General features: G+C 42.8%; 2 protein-coding genes across 6 annotated transcripts in view; one reads left to right on the top strand and one right to left on the bottom strand.

The window, feature by feature from the left end:
* cnih2 (cornichon family AMPA receptor auxiliary protein 2) overlaps positions 1–6,800 on the bottom strand; it is a 16,635-nt gene extending 9,835 nt beyond the window's left edge. For both annotated transcript variants that reach the window (XM_049743379.2, XM_049743380.2), the window contains exon 1: positions 6,644–6,800. The gene's annotated coding sequence lies outside the window, so the exon portion shown is untranslated. The remainder of the gene's footprint in view (positions 1–6,643) is intronic.
* slc8a4a (solute carrier family 8 member 4a) overlaps positions 1–12,602 on the top strand; it is a 13,012-nt gene extending 410 nt beyond the window's left edge. For 2 of the 4 annotated variants that reach the window (XM_049743351.1, XM_049743352.2), the window contains 8 exons: positions 873–943; positions 2,757–4,126; positions 4,196–4,713; positions 8,459–8,565; positions 8,784–8,902; positions 9,033–9,132; positions 9,867–10,139; positions 11,255–12,602. In XM_049743351.1, coding sequence (XP_049599308.1) covers positions 2,804–4,126; positions 4,196–4,713; positions 8,459–8,565; positions 8,784–8,902; positions 9,033–9,132; positions 9,867–10,139; positions 11,255–11,634 — 2,820 coding nt within the window. In that variant the 5' untranslated portion in view covers positions 873–943; positions 2,757–2,803 and the 3' untranslated portion in view covers positions 11,635–12,602. Of the gene's footprint in view, positions 1–54; positions 398–872; positions 944–1,300; positions 1,421–2,756; positions 4,127–4,195; positions 4,714–8,458; positions 8,566–8,783; positions 8,903–9,032; positions 9,133–9,866; positions 10,140–11,254 lie in introns of those variants that run through there. The other 2 variants (XM_049743354.1, XM_049743353.1) reach the window with 2 other exon arrangements.

Raw genomic sequence — 12,602 nt, 5'->3', positions numbered from 1 at the left:
AGACTCGAACACTTGTATTTATTTATTTATTTGCTTTTCGGGCAACGCACACTCCTCATCTCATCCACCAGCAGCAGCAGCAGCTCGCTCGTTATCCATTTTACCCTGGCTTGTTCTCGCGCTCCATCATCCATCCATCCATCCATTCATTCACGCCTTTTCTCATGCGTCCACCGCTGTCTGCGTTACCCCCTTTGCTGAAAAGCGCAAGGCTTCTCCCCTCGTTTTTGATTTCATTTTCTCAACTACTCTGTACATTTGTCGGATTAAAAACACTCTTTCCTAAAACGGCACTTTAGGGGGGGATTTGTGACTCATTCCGCGGGAGGCTAAAGAGAAAAGAGTCGCTCTGATTTTACGCACCGACATTCGAGCTGCGGGTGAATAAACGTGTGTTGTAAGTCTATTCTTTAAAAAAGAAAGATTTAGGAAATGTTTTGCCACAAGAAGAAGTAACCCGGAGGTGTCAAGTTGGATATAGAGGGAATTCCAACACATTCGGGAGGGCGCAAGATCGAATCTTGCTGCGTGGACGCCACTCCGGCTGCCTCGTTTGCTCATCTGCAGGCAAGGAGAGCAATAAGCAGGCGATTTCTGTGAGCACATGTGGCGCTGCTGTGCTGTGAGAATCAAATGGAGTCGTCAATTAGTCCCTCACGCACATCCTGCTGCGAATAATCGACTTTTTTCCCCTGCAATGTTGTCTTAGTTAGATTTCACCCTTTTTTTTTTTTCAATTTCCTCAAGTGCAGTCCATTCGGTGTTTCTTTTTAAACATGATTTGAAAATGCCTTCACGGGGAAGCCCTCTTGTCTGCTTTGATAGTGTTGAAAGATTTGATCTAAATGCTTTTTTTTTTCTCCCCTGCACAGAGAAATGCAAAGTACTTTCCACTTCTGACGCTTTCTCCTTCAAACACCAAGCGCACTCAACAACTTGCAAGGTGAGTCACAATGTTTTTTTGGGAGATGTTAAATATAGACAATTCATGTTTGCCCAATTGAGTAACTGCTGCATCTTCCATCCTATAGGCTGTTTTGCCACGTTGGATTTTTTAATATAATTAGCTCACATTCAATTCCTTAAACAGTGGTGTTTATGATAATAAACAACAAATGAGACCTAAAAATAATGACAGTAATTATGTAATCGAGTATTTAATCATTCATAATAATTAAATTGATTTTTGGCATATGTAAACAATTCAAATTGAAGCCATTACATACTATGTGTAGGCCTTAATAAATAAATAAATAAATAAATAAATAAATAAATAAATAAATAAATGCTCTTTTGACAGAATCTCGAGTTGAGGGAAAAAAAAGTCAACACCTGAAATATCACGTCATTGTACTCGACGTGGTTGGCAAAGGTGTGCTAAACAAGAGAAACATTTCTCCTCCCGTAATCCCACCACTTGGTAAGCTTCCTATTTCCATAGAAACAGCACCCACTCAACATTTGTGCAGAAGAAATTGCATTCAATTCGATTAGATTAGTGTAATAACAAAAAGTCCACGACTTAAATTGGCAGGGCTGAGTTCCTTTCTAAAAGGAGCATCCCTTCTTGTTTCGTGTTCAGGATGATTAATCTTAAAGCCTTTGAAGCATTAAACCGGCTGTATGGGATTTTCCAAGAGTCGAGATGATACGCTGGAAGACATCCTCAGGCATTTTTTCAAGAGTCGCTGTCCGTGGTGCTGATGTGTTACACCATCTGAGCAACAGTGTTGCTGCTCCTGCACAATCTGTTTCTCATCTACCGGAGGTGTCTCAGAAAAAAACAAAAAACGTCCGTCTCGGCTTCACCTTCACGGTGACCGTGAGCTGGTAAGGTCAGCGTGAAGATTTGCAAGCCTTTCCCTTTCCGCATGTCAATGAGAGCGTTAAACGTTGTCTTCTCTGATGTAAGCGGCCAACCTATTTTTGAAACGCTCTTAAAATTTTGATCAGGCGCATCAGATTACACCTTCCCCCGTGTGCTGTTTTCGCTCAGTGTTCATATTGACGCTGATGTGGAGCCTCCGACTTCCATGGGCTCTCCACTCTGAATTATTCACCCGAGCTTTTCAAATGGCTGCTAAGAAGAACTTTTCCCTCAGATGTTCTTTAAATGGCTTTCATAAAGACGCCCGTCAAATACTTTTTTTTTTTTCCCAAACACATAATCTAGTACAATTATGTTTGTTCGGAGCACCCCCCCCCCCCCCCCCCCCTTAAGGCTGAAATGTTCTCATTCAGCGGTGTATTTATAGTTTTAAAATGGTGGCACAGCAAAGCCATAAAATTAGGTTACTAAGGTCTTAAAAAATGCATTAAATGGCACATAAATCTTTCCCAAATCGTTATGAAACAACTAGAGACAGAAATGTAAAAAAAAAAAAAGCTCAGATTATATTTGACTGCGTCTTTATGGGAAAACAGCCAAGGCATGTTCACAATCACATCGGCAGTCTATTCTTTCATATTCTATACCCGAGGATTATTTTTAGCATCCCATCCAACTCGACGCGACTGAGTCACTTTTCCTCTTCGTAATGCGGGTGCAAAGGTGAACGTTTCCACCGGGCGCTTTTTCGTGCAAAACGATGCCATTGTGTGGGAGCAGGGGCAGGCTAACACCAATGACTCAACGATTAATACTCGCCAATATTTCTACTTTTCCGAGCTATCGGATCCCACATCATTTGCATACAGAAGAGCACAAATCTCGAATCTTCCATCCAAATGTATCTTTGCCCCTTTTCTTCTTGCAGAGGTTTCCGATCCACATGAATTAAATTGAGAAGAGTAAACGGCGGCCATGTTTCTGCAAAAGCGGACTCCATCTTGTGTCTACATCTCGGTCCTGCTCCTGCTGCTCCTGGGAGTCACCCACGTATCTCGAGGCAGCTCCAGTCATGAAGATCCCGGAAGCCCACGGGGCAACTGCTCCAGTGAAGATAACTGCTCGGATGGGGTGGTGCTGCCCATGTGGAATCCTCAGAACCCCGTGGTGGGTGATAAAGTGGCTCGAGCCATTGTTTACTTTGCGGCTCTCATCTACATGTTCCTGGGCATGTCCATCATCGCCGATCGCTTCATGTCATCCATTGAGGTCATCACCTCTCAGGAAAAAGAAATCACCATCAAGAAGCCCAACGGCGAGACCACCACCACCACCGTACGCATTTGGAACGAGACCGTGTCCAACTTGACCTTGATGGCTTTAGGGTCGTCGGCGCCGGAGATCCTTTTGTCCGTCATCGAGGTGGTGGGGCATAATTTTGAATCGGGCTCACTGGGACCGAGCACCATCGTGGGCAGCGCCGCGTTCAACATGTTCATCATAATAGCCATCTGCGTTTACGTGGTGCCAGAAAACGAGACCCGCAAAATCAAGCATCTGAGGGTTTTTTTCGTCACCGCCGCCTGGAGCATTTTTGCCTACATCTGGCTGTACCTCATCCTGTCGGTTTTCTCCCCCGGCGAGGTGGAGGTTTGGGAGGCGGTCCTCACGTTTCTCTTCTTCCCACTCTGCGTGCTGCAAGCTTGGATCGCCGATCGCCGTCTGCTCTTCTACAAGTACGTCAACAAACGCTACCGTGCCGACAAGACTCGAGGTATTATCATCGAAACGGAAGGGGAAGCCATGTTTACCAAAACCGACTTGGAGATGGACGGTCAAGGGGTCAACTCTCACGGAAACCCCAAAGAGGCTCTGGATGGGATGCTGGAGGGGGTGGAGGAAGGTGGAGGGATGAATCCCGAGCAGGACCAAGAAGAGGAAGCCAGAAGAGATATGGCTCGCACTCTGAAGGACCTCAAGCAGAGGCATCCGGAGAAGGATATGGAGCAGCTGATCGAAATGGCCAACTACCAAGTCTTGGTCCAACAACAGAAGAGCCGAGCCTTCTACCGTATCCAAGCCACGCGGATGATGATTGGAGCCGGGAACATTCTGAAAAAGCACGCTGCCGACCAAGCCAGGAAGGTGGTGAGCTGTCATGAGGCCAGTGGACAAGAAGAAGACCCCAACACTATCTACCTGCAGTTTGACCCCTCCCATTACCAGTGCTTTGAGAACTGCGGCTCCTTAAAGCTCTCGGTCAGCCGGCACGGAGGAGAAGCCGGCTGCACGGTGAAGGTGAGAAAAAATAATGAATCATTTCAGCCGCTAGAAGGTCAAGCCATGCTTTTATCTTCTCCTCAATAGGTTGACTACCGCACAGAAGATGGCACCGCCAACGCCGGATCAGACTACGAGTTCGCCGAGGGCACTTTGGTCTTCAAGCCCGGCGAGACCACCAAAGAGTTCACGGTGGGCGTGATCGACGATGACATTTTCGAAGAAGACGAGCACTTCTACGTGCGCCTCAGCAACCCCCGCATCGTGCACCGAGCCGAGGTCTCCATCTTGGATCCCCGTTCCATCTCCACCAGCAACAGCATGGCGGGCATTTCCTCACACATCCCGCCAAAAGCCGCGCTGGGTAACGCCGACACGGCCACGGTGACCATCTACGACGACGACCACGCCGGCATCTTTACCTTCGAGAGCAAGTCCACGAGGGTCAGCGAGAGCGTGGGAAACATGCAGGTCAAAGTTCACCGGACGTCCGGCGCCAGGGGCAAAGTGGCTGTGCCTTACCACACCGTGGAGGGCACGGCCAAGGCTGGCGAGGACTACGAAGAAGTATCCGGCAAGCTGGAGTTTCAGAACGATGAGACCATGTGAGTGATCAAATCTATTTTATGACTCTTGATTGATTCATGAACTTGTCAGCGAATATAGATGATAGCATAGCGCTGATGTCATCAATGATGTCATCAGCAAGTGGTTGACGCCATTTTGATCACATTAGTGACTTCGAAGCTGAAATCACCAATGAGAGGAAAAGAAAAAACTGCAGAAAAGGAAAGAAGCCATTAAAGTTCGCTTACGAGGTCATTTTAATCAGCAAATTTACGGAGGTGATGGAAGCAGATGCCAAATGTTTGCTTTCTGCTATCAAATGATTAAGAGGAGCATTTCCACAGCGGGAGAAACACTGACTAAAACGTGTCAAATAAATGTGTCTGTGCAAGCAGGATTGCAGGGTTAGTGAGTGGGAGGATTGTGTGGGTCGGTCGGCTGAGCGCACCGAGGGAGGCAGGGAGGAAAAAAGAAAAAAAAAAATCGGCAGGTGAATACACAAAGAACTCACATCTCCCCATTTTTCTCCTTCTCCAACGTTACTGGTGCATTTTAGAATTTTCAATCTTGTCGAAAATTTCATAAAAGCTGCATCATCCGAAATGTTACTCCGAGGGCTCAGTGAAAAAGATTTTCCGGAGCAATTACAGCAAGTTGAACGAGATTCACCGGAGCTCCCTAATGATCTTCACGTACTGCAGGAGCTGGGCTTAATGAGCCAATAGTGCTCAACAAAGGAACATTTTGTATTTGCGTTGGAGGACCGGACCATGTTCATTAGATTATTACCACAACACGTCTTGCTTAGAAGACAACGAAAAAAACCAACAACCACTAATTATTTCTCTCAGCCTCCGAGAGGATGAAAAAGCCAGAAAATATTAAGCTCCAACAGATGTACCTAATAAGATGGCCAAGGAGTGAACAGCACATTTGACAAGAATCTTTTTTGGTCACAAAAAGCTTTTTAACTCCAGTTGAAATGAACAGTTCAGCGGCGTCGTTCAAGACGAGCCTTTGAGCCAAATCATCTGAACGTGCTTTGTTTGTGGAGGATTTGAAGCTTTCCGTTTTTTGTTAGCGCCTCGCTACGTGTGCCGCAACACACCAGTTGAGGCTAAAGTGGATAACAGGGCCGGTTACATAAGCTAAAATAAAAAGCTCTGTGAGTGGAAGAGGGAACACTTGTGGAAAAGGTAAATCAATAGCTGGTGTTCGTAACTCCTCTGGCTTAATGTTGGTTCCGATCAATAACATAGCACTTTCAAATCATTACTCAAAAAAACACATTCAAGAAAAAAAGAAGCACATATGGTAATTCAAGGACTTGTTTAGTTAAGATGAACAATAAAAAATAAAAAGTTCATGAGCTCCCGGAAGAGTTACCAAGCTAATAAATATAACAGGAAGCATCTGGTTGTAAAATTTAAAAGCTGTTTTCCTCAAGGTAGAAAGAAAAGCAGTGATGTTAATCTTGAACATTTCAGGTGTTTTAGATTTGATGTTTTGAGAGGACAATATATCAGGAAGAAGCTCAGTGCCTTGGCTTTATTTATACTCTGAATGATTGATTTGCCGGCTAAATCCCAAATGTGTCAAGATCCTAATATTGCCCGAGGATATGAGAAACCTATTTCTTGGTACTGCCGCTTTAGTGTTCATTTTCAGCACCGACGCGCTTTCTTGATCCCTTTGAACTATTCCATGTGTTTGCTCAACTTCAACAGAAGAAAGTTGTCTTCACCTCAAGAGGTGGAGTGCAGTTATTATTATTATTATTATTTTAAATTCGCACCTCCTTTTTTTGTAAGGTTTATCGAGAAAGAATTGAAAATCTAAACTGGACCAATTTTCTTTCAATATTTTTACCAGGTAATTCAATTCATTTTCAACAATTGTGTGCACTGTCACACACACACAAACTTAGTTCAACAAAGTCCAAAAACAAAAACATAATTTTTCACTTACTATGCATGTTGCTTGACTTGCCTTGAACAATCCTCTTCAAATCTGGCTTTTATTCCATTGTTGCCACTCGAAGCAATTCTTTTTGTTGGATGTCTGATACCATTCGTTTTTTAAAAAAAGAACTTCCCTTCATTGTATGGCTTTTTAGCCCATGGAATGTTCCAATCCCGTTGAGCCAGCAAGCGTTTGAGTGCTTCATAATTTTTTGGGGGAAATCTCGACCGGTTTTTCTGCCTGACTTTTCAAAGTGTCCAACTTGCAAAAGTCCTTATCGATGTGTACTTAGTAAAAAAAATGATTTGGAGCTTTTGACCGAATGCTATGACCGATTATCAACAGATTCAGTTCTAAGTATTATGTCCTTCCGGTTTTGACGGGATCTGACAAGAACCTCTGCAATGAGAGTTCGCTGTGACCCGCAGACTGCAAAAAAAAAAAAATCATCCCTCAAGCTCATGTCAGCTCTCAGTGGCACCCTGAACGCAACTTCAATTTAACACCGATTTTAATATTCAAAAAATCGTTCCAGCAGTCCCTTCTCATTTGCATACGCAACATTAAGTTCTGTCTCATTACAACTACCAGGGAAATTCATTCATTTTTTTTTTTTATGGGTGTGACATTCTTTGATATAGAAATGACAACCAACAGTTTCTTCCTGTTGATCTTCTTACATAAACGAGTTGATTCACGTCACTCAACTGTCTTCTTCAGCATGGTCCTCAACATCTGAGTTTTTTCTCCTTGTTGCCTCCGGGTTTTCCTTCCCTCTCCCATTGTCGTTGAAAATAAATCTGCTTTTTTTTTCCTGTGAGCTTCTTGCGTGTTGCTGGATCCTGGGCGTTTGTATATGTACGCGTAGACAGAAATAGACAACCACCCACCCACATATCATTAGGGAGGTGCAAAGAGATCGAGAAAGTCACTGCAGGAGAACGAAGAAAATATGGAATCTCGGTCACAGTTTGACAGTGCGGCTTCACGAATGAAACTTCAAATAGTCGCGTAGCCCAGCAGGAGATGTCTGAAGGGTTTATTTTAATGTGCCTTGAAAGGCATTTTTCCATTTTTTTTTTCACCAGAAAGGTATCTGAAATCATTGACTCCAATATATGGTGATGAAAAGTCTGCCCCCTTGTGGATTTACGGTGAAAAATGAGCATGTATTCATTTTCTTCGCCGTTTATCCTCACAATTATTATTATAAATGTATTTTCAGGAAATTTGGATTTAGTAATCATTGAAAAGAATATTTGGCCTTTGTGATGAGGAAAAATGTGAATTTTAGGCCATAGTGACACAAAGAAAAAGCACACCAAAAAATCCAAAACTCCTGTACGTCATTAATTACTTTTAAAATAGTTTGCTGAATTAAATTGAAAGGTTATTGAATGATTTCATGAGATTCATTTTCAGTTCACAAATGCTTAAAAATAAATAAGGATGCTGTTGTTTTATGCAGGATTCTCGATTGATGAGAAATAGTCTTGTTGCTGCCCAGCTTTATTATTTTTATAAATGTTTTTTTTTTTTTAATCAAAGATTTTTAGCGGCATTTTGTTCAACTGGCGAGCTGCTATCTGTCGAACAGCTCTTCGTGATTCATTGTGTGGGCTTGCTGCCGTTTGGCTACACCGCTTCTGACTACAAATGCTTGTATTTGGATTTTAAAGTTAAAGCTGGCATTCGAAGCCTCCTGTTTTTTGGGCAGCCAGCCAACAAATGCATTTGTCTCATCCAGATACTTGCCATTTCTGAAATAATTGAACTCATCCATTGATCGATGTCATCTCCGTGGCTTTTTTGACCTTTCAGGAAGATGCTGAACGTGAAGATTATCGACGATGAGGAGTATGAGAAGAACAAGACTTTCATGATTATTTTGGAGGAGCCCATTTTACTGGAAGTGGGACAGAGACACGGTGAGAACAAGTGACACATTCAACACGCTGACGAATTCTCCCTTTTTGGATCACACCTTATTGACATGTGTGGGAAGGTGCTTGAAATGTTCTCCACGTAGGTCTTTACGATTTAACTCGCACATTAGACACGGTCAAGGTCTAAAATAGGACCTGCCTCATTAGCGCTAGCTCAGGGCTAGCTAGGTAACCAGACTGACACTTCTTCACATTTACAGGAGATAATAATGATAACAAGACGCCGGTAGGGCCTGAAGATGTGGCGAAGATGGGCTGCCCTTGTCTGGGGGAACATACAAGCATGGAAGTGGTCATTGAAGAGTCCTATGAATTTAAGGTAATTCCTCATAGTGCCATGGTTCCATTTTATTTCTGCATTGGTGAAAAAAAAAAAAAAGAATCAATTACGTTGACTCACCGCGGATCTCGGGGAACGGCTTAATTCAATCGAGCCGTGTTTTTTGCAGAGCACGGTGGACAAGCTGATTAAAAAGACTAACCTGGCTTTGGTGGTGGGGAGCAGCAGCTGGAGGGAACAGTTTGTTAGCGCTGTCACTGTCAGCGCAGGTGAGTCTTCAAGCGTCTCATCACGTCACTGTGATCCTGCGGAAAGTCGATATCGCCGTGAGCTTGATTTCGTTCGTCACTTGCTGCTGCTGCTAAGCAGCCATTTTGTGCGGCGTCCCCAGCATCCTAAATGGAATCAATTTGATACCAATTTTTTTTCACCCCCACTCTGACCCAGAGTGCTATATAAATACTATTTTTAAACATTTTACCTTCCTGCAACTCATCTCTCGTATTTTTTTCCTAATCCAGACAGACACTTGATTAAAAATGCACGAGGCCCATCATTAAAAACGGAACCCGCCAACTCTCTACAATTAATGGCCATCAAATATTTATAGCAATGTTTGCACTGTGGTGAACTTTTTTTTTTTTTTTTTTTTAAATCTCATCCTTTCGGGCAGCGTTTTTTGGATTTTATGACCTTTTAGCATCGGCAGTCGTGCACATAAAAAAAAAAATGACTTGCGTGCTTGATGTTTCATTTTCTTCTTAACCTGCTCTTTTCACTTTTTTTTCTCCCTGAGTTCACATACGATTGCGTGCAGAGTTTATAAATAGAAAGAACATTTTCCACTTTTATTCCTCTCACACAATCATTGCTTTATTTAATGCTCCACCTGCGCAAACTAATGAGATGACTAAATGCTTTCCCGTCGGCAAAAAATGATGATATAATATTTCAGGTATATGTATTTTAGCCCTTCATCCATTCTTTTCCACCTTTTCCCTAGGTGATGACGACGAGGAAGAAAGCGGCGAAGAGCGTTTGCCCTCCTGCTTTGATTACATAATGCATTTTCTGACCGTTTTCTGGAAAGTGCTTTTTGCTTTCGTCCCACCCACCGAGTACTGGAACGGCTGGGCCTGCTTCTTTGTGTCCATCTCCTTAATTGGCGCCCTGACAGCCGTGACCGGGGACCTGGCCTCTCATTTCGGGTGCACGGTGGGGCTGAAGGACTCCGTCACCGCCGTGGTGTTTGTGGCCCTGGGCACGTCTGTCCCAGGTGAGTGTCTGATGTTGTTATGTCTGATGGTCCGTCTTGAGTGCAGCAGCAGCAGCTGTTTGGGGGGAGAACTTTTTCACCTTTGCCTCGCTCTGTGTCTTAACACGTTTGTCTGTATATAATAACTTGCCTCTGTGCTGAGTCATTGTGTATCAAACTTTGATTTGTTTGGAAGTCTCTCGAGTTGCTTTGGGAAATAAGGCGACTACTATCCCCTCCCATAAATGTTTCCTGATGGAGAGAATCAAAGAACATCTTTATGCACTCAGCAAGACTGCGACATTGTGTGATTTTAAATATTTGCAAACTCACCTATTCGCTGACCCCAGCCATTATTCACTATATATAAAAAACAAAAAAAACAAAGGACTTTTACACAAAAAGTACGGTAGTACCTTGACTTGTGAGTTTAATTTATTACATGACCACACATAATTCAAAACACTATTTCCTCAGTGAAATAAATGGAATCATCTGTTCCTTCCGGTGTGCCCACCAGGGGGCATTGGAATGCAAACACACACCAGGGAACAGCTGACTCAGTAAGCTGTTATGAAAGAAGCAGTTATTTTTATTTTATTTTTTTAAAGAGGATAAAAAATGTGTTCAAGGGAGCGGTGTGTCTGTCTACATGTGTTGCTTCACTATTTCTAAATAACTGTTGCTAAGAGGATTAGCTTGACTCATACTGTCAATAAACAGCAAGAGGCCTCTTCTTAAAGAACTGGCCATTATGTTTTATCTTTTTTTTTTTTCACAGTTAGTGCTGAGTGCTCGGGATTTACGCACAGATCTTCTGTCACAATGTGCTTTTTTTTTTTTTTTACATGCGTGGGCGAGGTTTATGAAACTTAGCGATGAAGAGAAGCGCCATCAGCCTTTCGGGTAGAGTGCCCTCCAGATTATATAATAGTCCATTATTTTAGAAGAATATTTTCAGTTAGGTCGTTTAGCCTTGCTTAACAACACGGAGCGCCAAAAAAAAAAATCTTGACATATTCACACTTGATGAACGAGCAAGCAATTAAAATGTTCTCTTCAAGGTTCAGCTTTAAGTTCAAACTTCTTGAGTGGTATTTTCTTTGAATCCTCTCACATCCTATTTTGTGTTCCAGACACATTTGCCAGTAAAGTGGCGGCCATCCAGGACCAATATGCCGACGCATCCATCGGGAACGTGACCGGCAGCAACGCCGTCAACGTGTTCCTGGGCATCGGGGTGGCGTGGACCATCGCCTCTGTTTACTGGAAGTCCAAAGGCAAAAGTTTCAAGGTTCAGCCGGGTTCCTTGGCCTTTTCCGTCACCCTCTTCACCATCATGGCGCTGCTGTGCGTGGCGGTGCTGCTCTACCGCCGCCGTCCCGGCATATCGGGCGGAGAGCTCGGGGGCCCACGGACAGCCAAGCTCCTCACCTTCTTCCTCTTCCTCTCCATGTGGTTCATTTACATCCTGCTGTCCTCGTTGGAGGCCTACTGCCACGTGCCTGGCTTCTAAAACAGCCCAATGTGTTTTCTCTCTTGGGTTATTTTTTTTTTTTTTCACAAATGTTTACAAACGTTCCCTCTGCCACCTAAGTATTTTTTTCTCAGTACTGTAATCTTTATTTTGCTGAGCCGACCTTGCATTATTGCTTCCTGTAATCCTGTAACCTTAGAAAGAGTTTGAGTTTTTACATTTTTATGGTATAAGACTTTCGATCGAATTCATTCAAAAACATCACAGAGGGAAAAGTAATTGTGTGTGCATTGGTATTTATTACATTCAATTTTCATTGTAATAGATGGACATTGTGGGTGCGGATTTTGTGAAAGACTATGTTTCCTGCACGCGTCAGAGTTTCTTGGAAATCTATTTTAAAGTAGTATCGTTTGAACAATGATGTGTTGATGTGCTCCTGTGGTGTGAATCTCAGTAGTATTTATTTTCAATACGCGTCACTAGTGTCATGTTTAGTATAGTCGGTTGAAATACATTTAATTTAAACAAATATAATGAATCACATAGGGTCCCCCAAGGGCAGAGTGCCTGCTTTAAATTGTGTGAACAATTTGAGCGTGTTTACATTTGTGCGTACGTGTCAACCAATTGGTGAAAGGCATCTTATCATAGTTCCGCAAACGTCCAGTGACATTTGTTATATTTCTTATCGATCATACTGACACTGTGACCATTCGCTAGAATCACTTTTAGAAAAGCACAGTTTAAAAAAAAGAAAAGAAAATTTAAAAAAAAAAAGCAAAAGTCCACTTTTGCGTCGAGTATAAGCACAATCACTGAACTGGTTTGGTGTTTGAGATGACGTGCCATATCAAATGATGAACTGTACAAACCTGAGTGTTATTTATTTAATTTGTAAAGCCATATTTACAGAATAATTTCAGTAGAAGTGTGAAATTTCAATATATTGATACGCATGTTTAATGTATAAAAATGGAAATAAATGTTGGTGATTTATAATGTAA

This window comes from Syngnathus scovelli, chromosome 15 (assembly GCF_024217435.2).
Source record: "Syngnathus scovelli strain Florida chromosome 15, RoL_Ssco_1.2, whole genome shotgun sequence".
Taxonomy (NCBI): domain Eukaryota; kingdom Metazoa; phylum Chordata; class Actinopteri; order Syngnathiformes; family Syngnathidae; genus Syngnathus; species Syngnathus scovelli.
Note: the sequence above shows the minus strand (reverse complement) of the source record. Positions and strands in the feature narration are given on the sequence as shown.